Source organism: Ceratotherium simum, chromosome 1 (genome assembly GCF_057802395.1).
Source record: "Ceratotherium simum simum isolate JZ-2026a chromosome 1, ASM5780239v1, whole genome shotgun sequence".
Taxonomy (NCBI): Eukaryota; Metazoa; Chordata; class Mammalia; order Perissodactyla; family Rhinocerotidae; genus Ceratotherium; species Ceratotherium simum.
In genome coordinates, this window is record NC_141900.1 from 25,264,501 (window position 1) to 25,283,117 (window position 18,617).

An 18,617-nucleotide genomic window follows, 5' to 3' on the forward strand; every position below is an offset into this window, starting at 1 on the left:
TAAATGTTCTTTCTAGCTTTTTTTGTCCTTGGTATCTTAGGATCCTTAAAAATTTATATTCTGCAAAGGAATTTCAAATTAATTTTTCTTACTATAACATTTTTATTTGACTGTATTTGTTGATAACTCCTTTGTGTTTTTGAAAATAAAGCCAGAGACACTCTGAAATATTCAAGGTTACTTACTGAATAGTGAGCATTCTTATGTGTTCAGAATGGAAATGTGTCACAGAACAATGAAGTAGTGACGCTGAGACAGAGCCACCTAAATTCACCTGAGCTACAGATTGGCAAATTACTTAATTTACATTCCCTTCATCCCATCTAGCGTGTATAAACCTAATTAGCTCTCTTTTGAGGGTAGTTATAAATCTTATGTGCTGACCTACTATTCTGACCTATATGTCACTTTTTATGGGTACAGAGGGTAAATGATATTGAGACATCTTGACAATGGTACACACTTTAAAAAAGGAAAAAGTCTTCTTTTCTGTTCATAAATCATATGATGTGATTTGTAAGGCACCAAATTAGCTTTTAAAAAGTAGACTTTGACCATTAGCATACCATAACTTTTCGAATGGACCACCCAGTACTAACAGAGAAGCTCAATGTTTCTCTTCTAAAAAAATCTCCTAATTTCTCGCTCTTACTTCCTACTTCTTATTCACAAAACCAAAACATACTAGTGCTAAGACATTGAATTACTTTTTTCTCTTGCAGTCTAGAATTCTTGTCCCCAAACCATCAATTATGATAATGTTCTATGCCACTCTGGAATAAATGTGGGAAGTAAGTACTCCATTGAGAACTATTGTTCAGCCTGAATAGCCTTGCACTGTGTGCTTAACCATGCAAGGTCCCCTGTTTTCAATCAGGTTGGTGCAAAGAGATATATTATTGAAATCCTCTTCTAAGGGTAAATTCAGCATGAATGACTTTTTCGAAGGAAAAAACATGTAGCAGATGAAATTACATGCATTTCTTGTGCATACGTAATTTCCCATCAACAAGAATATGTGTAGTGAACATTTCATTTGCAGCTAGCTGAATAGGAGTAATGAACCAATAAAATACCACATGTATCATCTTTGAATAGTATCTAAAATACAGGCACAGCTACATTGTCAACAAAAATGAATGCCTCTCGAGATCTGGCCAGTGGAAATAATATGGAATACCTTGCATTTTTCATTGTTGTGATTAAAAACAGGCCGCAATGCAGAAGTTTACTTCTGAGCAAATTCAGTGTCACTAATATGTGCTGTTATAGAGTTACCAAAATGTACCAGTTTTCAGACCTGAGGACATCAAAGACACCCCCATCCTCAGTGTCCCAGAGAAATCAAAGCTTATTCAGATACAGGTGACAATACATTAAAATTTTTGCGTGAAAACTTTTTGCTTTGTAATGCTAATCATATTTGTAGATAAGTTAATATCTATTAAAACTAAACACATCACACAGCACCATTCCTTTTATATCTTGAAAAGCATACATGAGCAAGAGTGAAAGAGAAAAAGGATTGATTAGAAAAGCCCACAGTCTTTCAGATTCTCCTTGATGATTATGTCTGTAACTGCGTCAAACACGAACTTGACATTTTGAGTATCTGTAGCACAGGTCATGTGGGCATAAATTTCCTTATCTTCTTTTTTTAAATTCAGGTCTAGAAACTGGTTCTTGATGTAGTTCCCTGCATCTTCAAATGTATTTGGCCCTTGTTAAAAAAAAAAATTTAAAGTAAATGTTAATTGCATTTTTAAAAGAATATAAATAACATTAGTAAGTTTTAGGATTTTCCTTTGTGTGCTGCTTTTGGATGTACTCAGTATTGAAAAATTAAAAAGAGATTGGTCAATTATCAGGGATTTACGCAATATCTACTTTGTGCTGGGAACTATGCTTACCCCACTGGAGGCTTCTGGTGGCTAAAATGTAACCTCTACATTAAAAATTTCAGAATATAGTAGAAATACTAACATATTTACACAACAAAGTGAGTGAGTAATTAAGCCTGTAAATATGTGAAAAGCTGTGCATGGATATGTGTATATGGGTGTGTGCATGCGTTTTAATACGAACTAAAAGAAGAAAAAAATAGAGATTATAGATGAACTACAGAACTAGTAGAAATTATAGATGAAGTAGAAATTATAGATGAACTACCACTACAGAACGAGGTGGTATTTGAGCTGGACCTTCGGGCATAGCTAGAAGAGAGAAGAAAAACAGGATGAGTGAACGGCAAAAAGTGAGAGGGAGAACGGCCTGTCCACCAGACGTGAGGGAAGGGTAGAGAAGCGGATTGCACCTTGGAGAATCTGGTCAGATGGAAATGACAGATCTTTGCAGAGGAATTGTAGGAAATCAAGTAGAATAGATGGTATGGGCCAGATTATGAACTGTGTTGCTAACTAAACAAAATGGCTGAGATGAGATATGTAAGACTATAGGAGCTGTTCTTGACTGGTGTTTTAGTTGAGCTAAATGAACAGCTGATGAAGGCTGTGCTTGAGAAAGTTTAGCCTCATAGCAGGACAGACAATGATCAACTGGGAAAAGGCGGAAATAAAATAGGAAGGCTAACAAATACAGAGCAGCTAAAAGTGACCTGGTGATTGGCTTGATAACAGAATATGCTTAGTGGGGACCTAACACAAGATAGAGCAGTAACATAAGGATTTTTGAGCAGATAAGAGTTTGTTCCCCACTTTATTGTAACTAGGAGAAAAATTCCATGAGGCACAATATTTAAAACAATGAAACATGGCTAAAATCCAAAACACTGACGCCACCACATGCTGGTAAAGATGTGGAGCCACAGGAGCTCTCATTCATTGCTGGTGGGAATGCAAAATGGTACAGCCACTCTGGAAGGCAGTTTGGCAGTTTCTCAGTGAGCTAAACATAGTCTTACCACACAATCCAGAAATTGCACTCCTAGGTATTTACACAAAAACTTATGTGCACACAAAAACCTGCACGTGGATATTTATAGCAGCTGTACGCATAATTGCCAAAAATTGGAAGCAATCAAAATGTCCTTCAGTAGGTGAAAGAATAAAGGAACTGGTTTGTTTATGGAATGGAATATTATTCAGCAATAAAAAGAAATAAGCTATCAACCCACAAAAAGGCATGGAGGAAAATTAAATGGATATTGCATTTAAAATTGAAAAGTGAAAGAAGTCAGTTAGAAAATGCCATATACTGTATGGTTCCAGCTAAATGACGTTCTAGAAAGGGCAAAACTATAGATACCGTACAAAGATTAGTGGTTGCCAAAGGTTGGAGGAGAGGGGAGAGGCATGAATAGGCAGAGAACAGGTGATTTTTAGAGCAGTGAAGCTATTCTTCATGATACTATAATGGTGGATACATCACATGCATTTGCAAAACCCATTGAACTGCACAACACAAAAAATTAACTCTAATGCACACTATGGACTTTGGTTAATAATGTATCAATATGAGTTCGTCAGTTGTCACAAATGTAGCACATCAATGCAAGATATTAATAATAGAAGAAACTGGGAGCTGACCAGAGAGGGAGTATATGGGAACTCAGTTTCTCTGTTCATTTTTTCTGTAAACTAAAAACTGCTCTAAGAAGTAAACTCTATTGGTTAAAAGAAACATGCAAACTTAATTATGTCTGTATTTAATTTGTGATATTCAATATAGAATCATGATTATATTTAATCACATGATAAACGTGTGAACATATAATTAATAATATTTATAAATATAGAAGAGAGATATAAGCACTAACTAAAGATTAGCACAAATAGCTATTTCTACAGAATGCCATGCTCCTAGTAATATTTGAGCTACCCATATATCTAGGTGGTGAAATTGGGTCTGTATTTGTGTTTAAATCATAAATATTTCCATCTTACACAATTTCATTAACAACAAAGCATGTAACCATTTACAAGAAAAAAAAAAGTTGTCTCTGAAGCAGTAACAAAACTTCTGTAGAACCTGACTTTTATAGTCATTGACTAATAGGATTAGCACTAAAACTCTAGGACCTAGAAAACTGAAAAAAGAGAAGACATTACTATTCTCAAATTCATTCAAACTATCCATCTGGAAACTTAATTCAGACTTTGAAGAGCCACATGGAGATCTAGGACAGTATCACAAGGTTTCATTAGGAAATACATAAAAAAATGTCATTTTGGAATAAAATTTAAGTTCCTACCATAATGTTTAAGATAACATAGTTTGCAATGTTGTTTGATACATGATTTAGAGTAGCAACCCTGGTCTCTCTAACCGCCTCCCATTTATCCCTTAGAGCTTTGCTTTACCGCAGACAATGTAGAGAGGGTTTCCTCTCTATTTGTACAATTCTTTCCAGTTTGGATCATACACACGACTAAAAAAATTATTATGAGTCTCAACCTCATAAATATTACATGTCAAGATCCACATAGGAAAATATATGTCTATATAAGAATTTACTACGGTGGAATTAAAGGAAAAGAATCTTACCAGTGTACTCTGGAAAGCAGATACTAAGATGCACTTTGGTTACTTTTTCTTGAAAGAGGTCTTTTTTATTAAGAAACAGGACGATGGAGGTGGTTGCAAAGTACTTGTGATTACAGATACTGTTGAACAGGTGAAGGCTTTCATGCATTCTGTTCTGTTAGGTACAAAAGATGGGAATGTGTAGGATTATTATTTGCAAAATATTACTGTTGGGCACTAGAAACAAGCATCTAGAGGCACATCTAGCTTTGGAAGGCCGTATTGAGTTGGGAAAATTGGTACTAATAGTGGAAAGTACAAACGCCTGTTTTTCACCCTGGCTTTATTTTCCTTTTAGACTCACCACTTCTTCATCTTCCACCAGGACCATGTCATAGGCACTGAGTGCAGCACAAAATATAATGCATGTGACTCCTTCAAAGCAGTGGATCCATTTCTTTCTCTCAGATCTCTGTCCACCTACATCGAACATTCTTTAAAAAAATCAAAATAACCGCATAATGAATCTTACAAATATCTTCCAAAATTTATATTAAGATTAACATTTAGAGTTATAAAAGGATGCTCTCATATCTTTAAAAAGTATTCTTTTGATTTTATTGATTATAAAATAAGTCTTATTTGGCCAGTTTACAGTTCAAGGACTACAGAAAAAAGGAGAAAGCTCATCTTTTTTTTCTTTTTCTTATTATTCATGCAGACTAGGGTAAAATCATTCACATGCTGACTTTGAGCAGCTGGGAAATTTAAAGCAGTTTAGAATTTTAGTAAGAAATTTATTAGCCTCAGGAGATTTTGATAAAAGTTTATACATAGTCTTAAATTAATAGAACCTTCAAGAAGATTGGAAGCTACCATAGTTCTGATACTATGATGCCTGTTCTCTGAGCTCTTCCTACATTCATTCATTCAAACAATTATTGTTTGCATTCTATGTACTAGACAGTGTGCTAGGCCGACTGACACAAAGATGAAAAGATACGGTCATCATCTTGAAAGTGCTTGCTGTCTTGTAGAAAGAAAAACAGATACATTATTACAATATTATATAATAAATTTTCTAATATACAAGGTAAAATGTGAGCCCAGAAGAAGGTTTATGTCAGCCTGAGGGATCATGAAACTTTCTCAGAGAAGGTGTTTGAAAATTTGGCCCTCCCTCTCTTTTGGTATTTTGGCACCATTGTGGACATAATGACTCAATAAAGAAACTAGGAGATAAACTCTTAATACCACCATTTCCTTCAACCTCCATGTAGTACACATCCAAAATGCTGTTTCTAATTCACCCACTACTATCCAAGTCCTCCCCTCTTGCACAGGCCACCAACATTTCTCACCAGGGCCACCGAGAGAGTGCCCTCCCTGTTTCTATGCTTACAGCCTACAATCGATTCCCACAGCACTCAGAATTTTGTTTTAATGTGACTCTTACCAACCATTTTCCTGCTTACAGCTTTTCAAAGGCTTCTTCCCTTAGCATCAAACACAAACTGGTTTCCACGACCTCTGAGGGTCTTGCTGTTGTGGTTCCTGCCTACCTTTCCAAGCTTAGTTCATACCACTTTCCTCTTTTTAATGCAGTCCAATCACAAGGACTTTCCTTCAGTTCCTTTATTATAAACCTTTTTGCTCTCTCAGGACTTTTGCATAGTCTGGCTCCTTTCCACATGACACGATTCCTTTTTTCCTTACGTAAAACGGCTTCTTTCTCAACTTGCAGGTCTTAACGTCAATATTTCCTTCACAAAGAGGCCTCCTTGAGTGTCCATGTAAATTGTATCTCTCTCCATCCCCCATTTACTTTCTATCCCACCACTCTCCTTGTTTCCTTTATAGTAATTGTCACAGTTGATAATTAACTGGTTTGTTCATTTTTCTTACATGTTTCATAGCTAGCATCTCCCCAGTAGAAGAGCAGCCTCACAAGAACAGAGACTTCATCTGTGTTAGTGACTGCTATATTCCAGTGCAAGGCACCATGCCTGACATGATACACATGCAATAAATATTTGCTAATAAATGAAGAGATTCCATGTTAATGGGATGCAGGGGGGATTTTTACATAAAGCACATATGCAAATCATCAAGGCATAAGAGAACATGGCATATTAGGGGTAAGCAAATAATTTATATTTTGGGGAACATAAGGATTAAGGTAGAAACACTGAGATATATGGCCTGATAATTATTTGTTTATTCACCAAATGTTTATTGAGCACTTATACCAGGTACTGGAGATTCAGTCTCTAGAATCTTCTAATCTAGTAGTGGTGGGGGGTGTGTATGTGTGTGTGTGTTTGTAAATAGTCTTAGGTGTCAGTATATGATAGAGAGTGTAGGGGGTGGGTAGTAATTTGAAATGGAGTGATCAGAAACTGCAGAAGATGAGAGTCGTGTAAAAATCTATGGAGATGAGGGATTGAGCCAAGTGGATGTCTGGCAAGGAATCTTCCAGGTAGAGGCAACAGAGTGACAGCAAGAGCAGAGGATTTGAACGGGCAGGAGTAAGTCTGAGGTGTAAGTCTGGAAATAGATTTACTGTCTTTTATACTACCTGAGATGAATAGATGTTATATTGTGGTCAGTGAGGGACTATAGGAGATTTCTGGGTAGAGAATTAACATTTTTTGTTTGTTTGCTTGTTGTTATGTTAGGTCACTTTGATCTGAGTCCAGAAGGTAGATTTGATGAGGAAGAGAGTAGAGGCAAAGAAAGAAATTATGGGGCTTGTGTAATAGTTTAAACCCCGGATATTAAGCACCAATGAGCATCCAAGCTGTACAGAGATATCAAAGATAATAATGATCCTTGGGGCACTAAATGTCAATCAGCTAACTTACTGAAGATAATCGAAAGTATAATACACTGTACTTCATATTTCACATATTAACCAGGTAGAGAACAGATACATAGAACTAAAATTCCTCAAATATATATACGCACCAAGGCAAAATCCTTCAATTCGGTAGTAGATTGAAAGACAAGACGCTCAGAATATTGAAGATCATGTTTGAGTTCAATAGTTACGTGATTTGAAAATTTAAATTCAGTGTCAATGAAGACTATCATATGTGCTGCTAATTAACAAACCCTCTGCAGTTTCAGACTTGCAATATAAATGGAGGAAGAGGGCAGGGTTTTGACTTTAAGGTTATATTATGTGAAAATTAACCAACAACTTTAATTTTTAGAAATCAGTCAACATTTTTATGAAAGCAAAGATAAAAATATGCATTCGGACCTTTAAATTTTTAGTCAAATGTTTCGTTAATCCATAAATGTAATCTCAGTCTTTTTTTCAGATTTTGAAAAGTAGAGTTTTATCTATTGCTTTACTGAAAAAACCTTTATTAAAATAAAGTATAAAATGTGGGAGAATTGGAAATAGTTCAGATCATGACTACTATTTCCTCCATAAATTCCCACATCACCAATTATAATGTTTTAATCTTAATTTAACACAGCACATAAGAGTTTACTATTTGCCAGGCATGTAAGCATTCTATAATAATTAACTCATTTCAACTTCACCATAAACTTATAAGGTGGGTACAATTATTATTCCTATTTTTCAGATGAGCCCTTTCAGCAGCTTGCCCAAGGCTTGTTAATTCAACTAATATTTGTTGAGGCTGCTATGTACCAGGTGCCGTAATAAATTCTGTGGGTGTGACCATTATGCTGTGAAAGGTGTTCAACTTTGCTGTGCTGCTCATCAAGTGTAAGTCTATATACTTAGACCAGAGGTCCCCAACTAGTACATAGTGTTTATAGTTAGCTCTCAAACCCTCATCAAGTGGATTGGAATTATCTTTGCTCTGGAGTCTCTCCTTCCCCCAGGTCAGACAGTAGTTCTATGTGTTGTCAAACAGGTTACCAGGCAAAAATTTTAAAATCTCCCTTTCCCAGGGGTTGTGTGCCATTCTTTTAATGGAGATAGTGTAGACAATCTAGATTCTAGGTGTTGTACGTATTCTGCATTTGATCGTATATGAATATATGATAGATCATTCGTTGGCAAAGAAATGTGATACTGTGATTGAACAAAGATGCATTAACTTGCGGATTTTGGTGAGTTGAGGAAGGAGTATAATTCTCTAGGTTTGAACTCCTGGTGGGCTTTTCAAACTACAACCACTCCTTGTACCCCCACCCACTAGATTTTAACATGTAAGAATCTCCATAGTTCGTGTTTCCTCTTTTGCTCTAATCCTCTCCTCAGGGTTTGCTTCCACAGTGGGTGTCATATAATGGAGAGCTAACTAATCATGGAACCAGGACAAAGGTCACTGGATGAATGGAATATTTGCACTAAGGGAGCCCGATGTTCAATTTCCACAGTAGGAATGGCAGTGCTGTAGGAACCAAATTCTAGGATACTGTGGCTAAGTTTTCTCTGCTAACTAGGACTTGGGTTAGTCCTGGTAGCATTTGTTTTTGAGCCTCTTTTTCTCTGCTTTTATGGCCAACTGACCTATCTCTATCCATTCTGACTGCTACATTCTTCCTTGAATCATGTTTATATTTTCAGTCAGATTATATTTAAATCTTGCAAATCTGAGAATATTCTTAAGTTGACTTTGTATAACTGCTCGATTTCCCTCCATGGTGACCAAATATTTTACCCCTGAGAGGAAAATCTTATTTTTCTCATGTTAATAGTTTTTAAATTTTTTTTTTTTTTTTAAATTTTTGCAGGGAGTCCCTAGTAATACAACAGTAATAAGAATTATCAAGATATGGGTATTCTTAATTTATGGACTCTGGGGGGGCTATAAACTCCCCAGCAAAAGGGAAGAAGGAAATTTCATATACTTCCTACCTATTTCTTTTCTACAACATATGATCTCAAATGGCTTTCCCAAGAAATGGAACAGCTGAAAAATCTTTGAGATGAAAATCAGAGTGACAGCAAGCCCAGCAGTCTCACTGCCTTTCTCCTGAGTTTCTCTGATGATTCAGCTTCTTTGCAGCCTACTGATGGTATTAACCCCGATGTGTAAGGTAGCCATTCTCCTCTTGAGGTGAACATATACGGTTAGTAAGGGGTATATCTTGTGTAATAGGACCTTAGCCCAGTGTTCTTTCAACATATCATGCAGCCTCCAGTAAACATGTTTTAATAGGCTTAGCTTTCTCCCAAGGAAGGGAGGACAAAGACTACTTCTTCTTGGGTTTTACTCATATCAATGAAATCACTTCTGGAAGTCTATCTTAGAACGCATGCCAACAATCTTCTCATTTTATGACTCACTTGATAAACAATATATTTTTTCTCTGTGTGCAGATTGACATTAGAGACATAGGTCCAGGGAGCACTGAACATTTCTCTAATGCCATCAGCTATTATTGAGCTGAAATGCTCCTTAGCAAATCAGACCAATGGCTGGAGTTTTGCTTTCATATTGATTCTCCTGGATATTATGTTAGGTCTAAGAAGAGGTACATTTTGTTTTGCTGCTGTTGTAGTAATTTGTTTTTCATACATCTCTTTTCACTTTTACCTCTTCCTCCAAATTTTAATTTGGGGCTCATTTTAGAGGAATAAAGCATTACAACCTACTGAAACAATTTGGAGATTCCCAAAGCATTTACTTATTACACGTTTCACTGAAGAAGGATTCTCCTATACATACATATCTACACACACACCATCATGAACATTCTGTGACAAACAAAAATAGAAATCAGAGAGAAACAGGTATACCTGCTGACTAAACATTTGATTGCTCAAATCTACATGGACAATTATTGAGGTGAATGGATATGTGATACAGCTTGAATACCCTTAATTCCCTGAATAGTCAAGGTAACCAGAGGGTTAGTGATATTGGTTGGAACCTGCAGTCCTCATTTTGAGTAAAGGGTTTTTTGTTTTATTTATTTATTTTTTTGGTAATACATATTTCCTTATTATGTCTGATATTTAAGTTACGATTCTTAAATTTTTGTGTGTGTGTGAGGAAGATCAGCCCTGAGCTAACATCCGATGCTGATCCTCCTCTCTTTTTTTTTGCTGAGGAAAATTGGCCCTGAGCTAACATCTGTGCCCATCTTCCTCTACTTTATATGGGATGCTGCCACAGCATCGAGTGACAAGCAGTACGTCGGTGTGCGACCAGGATCCGAACCCACGAAACCCGTGCTGCCAAGGCGGAGCGTCTGCACTTAACTGCCTGTGCCACTGGGACGGCGCCATAGGATTCTTAAATTTTAAAAAAATGTTTTAAAATGCCTGAAATGTATGATTTAGCTAAAAATTAACAGGCCAGGTTTTAAGTGATAGCTGAACATTGATTATTTGTTAAACTACACATGGCATTAGTAGAGGGCAAACCATCAGAGTTTTATGGGTTTATATGAAACAGTTGACTACACAGTTGAGTTTTATAGTCTATTTTAAACAGTTCAGAAAGCTATTGAGTTTTATGGGTTTAAACAGTTGGCTAAATATTTGACCACATAAGATTATTCACACTTCCTATCAGAATAGGTTATTATAAAATAACCTGCCCTTTATAGTGCTGCAAAATCTAGGTTAGCTAAAAATCGATAATGCTACTGCAGCTAATTTATTTGTTAGATGTCTTTGCTCATGCCATAAACATGTGACTTTCTTGGGAAAAAAAATCACAATTTCTGACATCACCTATATATTTGACCACAGAAAAATGAGATCTAATCTGAGTAGGAATTTATTTTAAACTATTCTGTTGAATGGGATTTATTCAAGATAATTGGTTGTATCAGAATTGGTATAACTTAAGATGACTACATATGACAGGGCCAACAGGTGGATCTGTGTCATCACTATGCAGCCACAGCAAAATGGCCTAACCCAGTCTTTCTCGTGTGCCCAGTTCTGAAAGTAGATCAGGGTATATACCTGCAGACACAAAGGATATGCACAGAGGTCACTCTAGGTCCCTTAACTGCTGTGATTAAAAACAGAATCAAAAGAACTTATAACCATACAGGAGCCAGGGTCACTAAACTCCCATAAGTATTAATACCATTATATACTTTCTACTAAATGTGTGTATGTCTGTCTGTTTCGAACTTAAAATGCTCAATAGATAATTCTCTAATTATTAAATAATGTAATTCAGAAAGTCATTAAAATAGATTCTATCACTAGAATAAATTAGATATCATGTTATATAGCCTATTATTTTGTAATATTAACCATAAACATACCCAAAACAAGTATATAGTCATACACGAGTTATTGTTCTGCAAGATCTAACAGAGAATAACAAAGCTAAGTTGACACAGCTGCTGAGTAGACAACCAGACTCACTCCTAAGCTGAGATAATCATACCCCCACAGAAATGAACATGTTGCACAGGATTCAACTTCAAATTCAGCAAAATTATACTTTATTTTATGTCATGGATCCACTCAAACATTGTTGAAAATAGTTATGTTAAATTCACAAAATCTAAAGCTCTACGTTATAATAGTTGCTGAACTTTTTTCCTTGGGTCTCATATGGTTTCACATCCTTTCAATTCTGTTTTTCAATCATGGGGCAATTAGGGAGAAAGTGACTTCTCTATAATCATTTGATAGATCCTTGTAAATCTATAAGTTCCTTGTCCTGAGGAATTATTTTATAACAATAAAAGGGCTCACATTTGCATTGTATTTTCCATTTACATAGTACTGTAATATCTGTAAAGATAATTTATTTTATCAGCTTGACAGTTGGAGTTCTGGTTTGACAAGAACTCTAAGGTAATTTTCATTAAATTAGGTAATACATGAAGATAATACAGTACATGGGCAGAGAGAATTTGTCATTTTGATGTTCCTGTATAAAATTCTAAAGTTCTCTAATTTAATATGTAAATTAAGTCTTTAGTTTTAAATAGTCATAGGATGATTTATGCCATGTGAATACAAATCAATGCTAATGCAATATATTTTAATACCTGTGCACTTACTGAAATGGAGTTGGAAGATAGACTGTTTTTATACTTCCTATTTTGAAATACTACAAAACTTTACACTACAAAAGCCTATGCACTTTTGGAAAATCCTATTCAGTACTTCAAAAAAAAAGGGATTTAACTGTGGGAATTAAGGGATTAACATATCTCAATTGCTGTCACTAAACTTAAAAACGTATTTAAGGAGCCAGCTCTGTGGCCTAGTGGTTAAATTCAGTGTGCTCCACCTTGGCAGCCCCGGTTCAGTTCCCAGGTGTGGACCTATACCACTTGTTGACAGCCATGCTGTGGCGATGTCCCATATACAAAATGGAGGAAGATTAGCACAGATGTTAGCTCAAGGCAAATCTTCCCCAAGCAACTAGAGGAAGATTGGCAACAGATGTTAGCTCAAGGCAAATTTTCCTCAGCAGAAAAGAAAGAAAAAAAGTGTTCAAATGGTTTTAAATAGTTCCTTAAGAAAAAAGTATAGTTGTTTTTTATATTTTATAGTAAAATGAAGTATATTTTCAAAATTTTATTGTTTAACTACTTGTTTTCAGAGAATTTCCCTGCATTTGAGTAAGTAGCTAGTATTTTCCATTCTCTTCCTCACAGACAATGCCTTTAATAACACACCCTCTTGAGCCAGAGGGAAAGCAAAACCTAAGAAAACAAAAGAGCTCAAAATCTGTCTTAGTGGATGGCAAAGAGTAGTTGTATAGTCATTCCTTCATAAAGTCCAGAAATACACCAAAGTAGAACAGAAGGTCCTTTACCTATATGACTTAAGACAAGACTTCACAAAATGAACCACAGAACTACGAGGATGAGAAAATGACACACCAGTGCGGAGCTAGAGGTCTAATCTAAAGAGGCCTATTGTGAGGGAAACATCTTTAAAATACTATTTTAAAAAAATAATGCAAATGCTGTATTCTACTCAGAGTATAATTGTTTAAAAATTTATAAACATTTATATTACTTGGTACTGAGTGAAATGGATGTTCTAGGAAATGAACATAATTTTCTGAGGTTCTGAGGGCTCTTTGGCAATAGTCGTGTCACCCTGGTTTTGAAGCACAGACGTGTGAAGTACCACAGAGCCCTGCTGACTCAAAGATGTCTCCCCAACAGGCTGCCATTTTATTCCCCCTTCCCTCTTCCCTCTGAAGGGAATTATAAATGACCAACAATGCTGGAAGAAGTACTTACTCTACAGAAAAAGTAGGGTTTTCACTCCAATTTACCTAATAGTCCGTCAGTGATATACAGCATAAGAAGTGTCATCTTTGAAGTTAGAAAGATGTGGATTCTAATAGCATTTCTGGCACGTCTATGTATGATCTAGAAGAAATCTTTCACCTCATTTTAGCCTCCGTTTCTTGACTCTTTATCTTACATAAGGATAGCAATGCCCAGTTCGTCATGTTACCCCCTCCCAGTGACCCAGAGAGGCTGTTGTTACATGTTTACCAGCACACTGCTGGGTGTAGTAGTGATGGGGATATGCAGAGATGGTTAACAGATAGGATGGTCAAGGCTCCATGAGGAGACAGCATTTGATTTGGAAACTTAATGATGAGAAGGAGCTGGTCTTGTTAGAGATCCAGGGTCAGAGCATTTTAGGTAAAGAGAATAGCAAGTGCAAAGGCCCTGAGGCTTGGAATGTCCAAGGAACAAATATATAAAAAAGATAATTCATGATATTGACCATTTCTGAGACGATAATAAATTGATTGATGTTGCAGAGAATGACCAGGGTTGCGAGCTTCTAGATGTTCAATATGTGACATTAATTTTCAAAACCGGCTTATGATCCAGACAACACAGGATCCAGACAATTCCATTAGCTTGGGTAAGACAAGCTAACATCAAGTTATAACTCTTTGCTATGACTTGACTTCATCTAATCTTTACAACAAACTCATTAGGCAAGTAAGGGTTACTTTGTTCATCAACAACTACTGCTATCTCAATCCCAGGCTGTAGGACCACCCTCAAGCCCTATACTCAGCTTTTAGTCTGTGTTTCGGTGAGAAATTTGGAGAGGAAGAAGAAGAGTAAGAGAGAAAAAGGAATGTGCCAAAAATGCCTTGGCAGGCTTCAGAGGGGCACAGAGGAGAAGTGATTGGACCTGGGCTCCCAAAGGAAAATCCCAGGAACTGGATCAAAGATCAAGAGTTTGGAGAAAGTAGTCGCCGGAGAGGAGCTGTACCGCTGTGTTGACAGGACTGAGTTCTGCTACATTTGCCGAGCGGAGTTGTTGATCCCATCTTTGCAGTCCCTTTATCCTGGTTTGATCTTTGGCTCATCTTTCAGAAAATCAACTATTTGTAAGGCCTGAAATTTAGGTATACATTTTGAAGAGCTTTCTTCCATATTAACTTGCAAATATTCTGCCCTCTACGTAATAACTATTCTAATTAGAGATTCTATATCACCAATTTTAATACTTAAAAAATTTTAAAGCTTTAATCTCACTGAAACAATATTATCCTCACAAATGGATACAAATGTTTCATGTCATCTTTCCTCCAGTTTTTCTCCTTTTTAAAAATATTCCCATTATTACATATGTTAATGATTTTATTATATTTTCATTGTTTTTTCATTTCTAAAGGGTACATCTAAAACCTGATTTTAATATCTAATAGTCCATCTCATCTATAGTCCATAGGGACAAGGTGCTTAAATGTCGAGGGACATTTTCTAACACTGTAGAATGGATTTCCATTTCTTGGTATAGTAAGTGAGTAATTTTGCAATGGAATTTCTAGGAAGTTCTTGATAATGTAACAGCAATGAAAATAACGGACTCATTTTCACACCCAAATCATGCTTATAAAAAGGGCCTTGTTATTCCAGTAAACAGTGTCACATTGAAATAATTCTCTTCTTAATTATTTGCATTTTTTTAATTAAGGAAAAAATTAATAAAAATATTTCAAGCAAATGGGAGAGAAGGAAGGTGAAGGAAATAGGATCCCTGGCACCTGTTGCTGAAATGTTATTTAAATATATTCCCTTTTTTTTTTTCAAAGTAGGATATCAGTTTCACGAATGAGGAAAATAAAATCTAGCTCTCACCTGCTCAAGACAAAGGCATTTTTCTTGGAGGGAGGGATGAGGTTCAGGGTGAGGGTTGGGTGCACGGCTACAGGCGGCAACAAGGGACAGCGTCTTGAGAGTAAACCAGGTCTAGGGAGCGTACCCGAGGACTCACGGCGCCTGAACACGGATTAGAGCTGTTCTCCGGGAAGAAATATTGAGCCTGGGGCATATTTCTGTTGATAGTTAGAAAAGACATTTGATCATACCTGAAATGCAAATCTTTAAAGGAGAATTGAGTTTCAATGATTCCAGTTGTTTTCACTCGAGAATGTAGAACATCTTGCTCATTTGGGACATATCCAGGAGCTGTTATTCTGTCCAAATCATTAAGGTAGCTAATAAAGAAATGAGATACCATATATATTTTTAACTTTGTATCTGAAGATACCAGGATTCAGTACAAATGAATTTTTAGTTTAGGCTCCATTAAAATGGTTAACTCCAGACTGGTTCTTTTCACACTCTGGCTCATCAGAATGACAAGGGCTTGGTGGCCGGGATGTTGCAGAGTGCTGAGGGTGGCACGCAGCTGACCCATGGGGGCTTCTGTTAAAGGTAGCTAGATCAATGCTGCCTTAGCCTGTGTTTTATGAGGCGTAAGTGATAGATTTGCTGGTATATGGATAGGCATTTGAGAGAAAAGCTCTTTTTATAGGGTCTAGATCATCCCCAAAAATGCTACCTTGTAATGCCAGTCACTAGATTATCCTCAAAGTGCTGTAGTTAGACTTGAAGCACCTTGAATTTTCAGAGAGTGATTGGTTTTAATGTCATAATTGGAAGGCTGTTGTGTTGTTTCTCCATGGATTGTCTAGTTTGGACTGAACCATTTTCATTAATTGTCATGATTATATCCGGTTAGCTCAATAAATAAGCTTTTGGCTTCTGTGCTGATTCATACTGGACCAAACCCTTGGAATTGCTGACCCATCCCTGAGCTAGCACTCCTGGGGACAGAAGGCTGAAATTACACGTTATACTCACTCCAACCATCTCTTCCATCATGGCATCAGTGTGTCCTTAACTCGTACCAGAGGCGATAGTTAAAATCCCTGTGTTACCAGGCCCCACACTGTCCTCTTTTTGCCCACAGAATCCGGGGGTGGTGAGAGGCAGGGATAAGTCTGATTAAGCTGTGTGCTCTATAAGAATGTGTTAGAGCAGATGCAAGAAGCCCCTCTTAGCTTCATCCTTGAAACCAGATAATGTCTTTAGACTAAAACAAAGTGTTTTATTGCTTTAAAAACAGATGAAAACCACTGTTTTAGACTTTTGATACTAAGGCTTTTTAATAGCTTGACAATACGTCTATTTCTATGAAAATGTTAGAGATAGTAATGCCTGGTAAGGTTTTTATGACAAATTTGGCCATTACGTTGAACGAAGTTAACATAGATAGCTCAAATAGAAAGATCACGGTGAGCGTACAGCCATCCAGACAGAATTTGAGGGGTAGAATCCAGCTGAATATTAATTACTCAAAAGTTGAATTTTTCAGGGGATACATTGAGCTGCTCTGCCTTAGCACCCCACCACAATGCCTTAAAAAACAAAGTTATTTCATCATTTTTTAAAAAATAAATTCAACGGCAATATAGAAAATTTATTCTTGGAGAATCTTTCTGCTTTTAAGCTGAAACAAACTAAGAGTAGGCAAGTGCCCCAAAGGGATTTTGGCCAAGGCTAAATAATCACACTTCAGAAATACATATACTTGTAATGTGAAAATTTGTCACCATGTTTTAGTCTAATAAAGTTTATTTTTTCTTAAAAAGAGAGACAAATCAAGACATAAATATATCAGAAGAAAATATTGAAAGGTTTTTCTAGTTTCTTTCTGTTTTGTGAAGCAAGTTCCTTTGTGAATTTCCTATCAACTAAGCCTGCATATGTGGTAAGTACACTACTGGTCGGCTGGTTCACGCAGGAGCCAAAACAAAACAGAAACAGATCTGCCATCAGAGAGATTAAGTCCATTTGAACGTAGCTAAATGAATGCTTTGGTAAAGGCATGCTTTAATGTACTTTTATTTGCATGTGTAAATGATGTCAAGCAAAGCAGAGGCCTTGGCAGAGTGACGAATTTGCGTTTAAAATGCTTGTTTTAATAAACAAATCTAGGATTTGGGTGCTGAAGCCAGTGGTCTAAAACTTAAACCAATCCAGAGGCCCTACATACATACAGCGCAAATCACTTAAAAAAATCTTATTCTTTTTCCAATCACGAAAAAATAGTATTTTTCCTGGTGAAGTCTCTGTTAAATCTTAAAGCATATGGATTTAAATAGCACACTAGACAGCCTTAGTCAGTAAACCATGAAGTATTAATTAAAATCTTCCCCCTCTTTGCCACTGCCCTGACACTTTTCTCTCGGTTTCCTAGTACCGATGTGGGGAGGTGTTGTGTTGCTGACAACGGAGTTCCCCTCCCTTACACAGATTAGGACTCTCCTTTTCCTTAGACTCGAAGAGTTTCTGAGTTTGAGAGAAGAACCAATATCTCACTTTCACCAAAAAGTGACAGAAAGGAAGGAAAGAAGAAAGGAAGAAAGAGGGAGGGAGCGCAAGAGCAAGGAAGGAAGGGAAAGAAAGAGACCATGCCCTATATGATGCATACGAAATAGACATGGATATGCTACTGATCTGATGTGATATTTAGTTTTAAAATGTGAATGTAATTCAGTATTTGAAAAAAATTCTCTGTTAATTTTTGGAAGAAAGCAATGGCCATTCAACTACTTTTCTTAGCAAGCTTTTACTTAATCTTCCTCTTAAGGACTGCTAAGGGCAAAAAAAAAGGTTAACCTTTAAACTTCTATTTTATATGAAACCTTTCTTAGACACAGGGGTGGAAATTGACTTTATTGTTGTTATTCTACTGTCCTGCCAATAAATCTGGGTAGTTAAAAAACATTACGATACAAGCCACATTCATAAAATGGATGCAAGTGGATATTGTGTAGATGTGTTTAACTTGAAGAACAGATAAATGCTTCTAATATGAATTTATAATATGATAGATAGTCCCAGTGTAAAATATATTTTATATGTCAAAACGAAGGAAA

General features: G+C 36.4%; 1 protein-coding gene across 2 annotated transcripts in view; it reads right to left on the reverse strand.

The window, feature by feature from the left end:
• Window positions 1-1,529: 1,529 nt before the first annotated feature.
• Window positions 1,530-18,617, reverse strand: part of GNAT3 (G protein subunit alpha transducin 3) — a 48,024-nt gene continuing 30,936 nt past the window's right edge. For both annotated transcript variants that reach the window (XM_004439331.3, XM_087434845.1), the window contains exons 5-8: window positions 15,759-15,887; window positions 4,847-4,976; window positions 4,504-4,657; window positions 1,530-1,720 (exon numbers count right to left, since the gene is read on the reverse strand). In XM_004439331.3, the coding sequence (XP_004439388.1) occupies window positions 1,530-1,720; window positions 4,504-4,657; window positions 4,847-4,976; window positions 15,759-15,887 (604 nt within the window). The remainder of the gene's footprint in view (window positions 1,721-4,503; window positions 4,658-4,846; window positions 4,977-15,758; window positions 15,888-18,617) is intronic.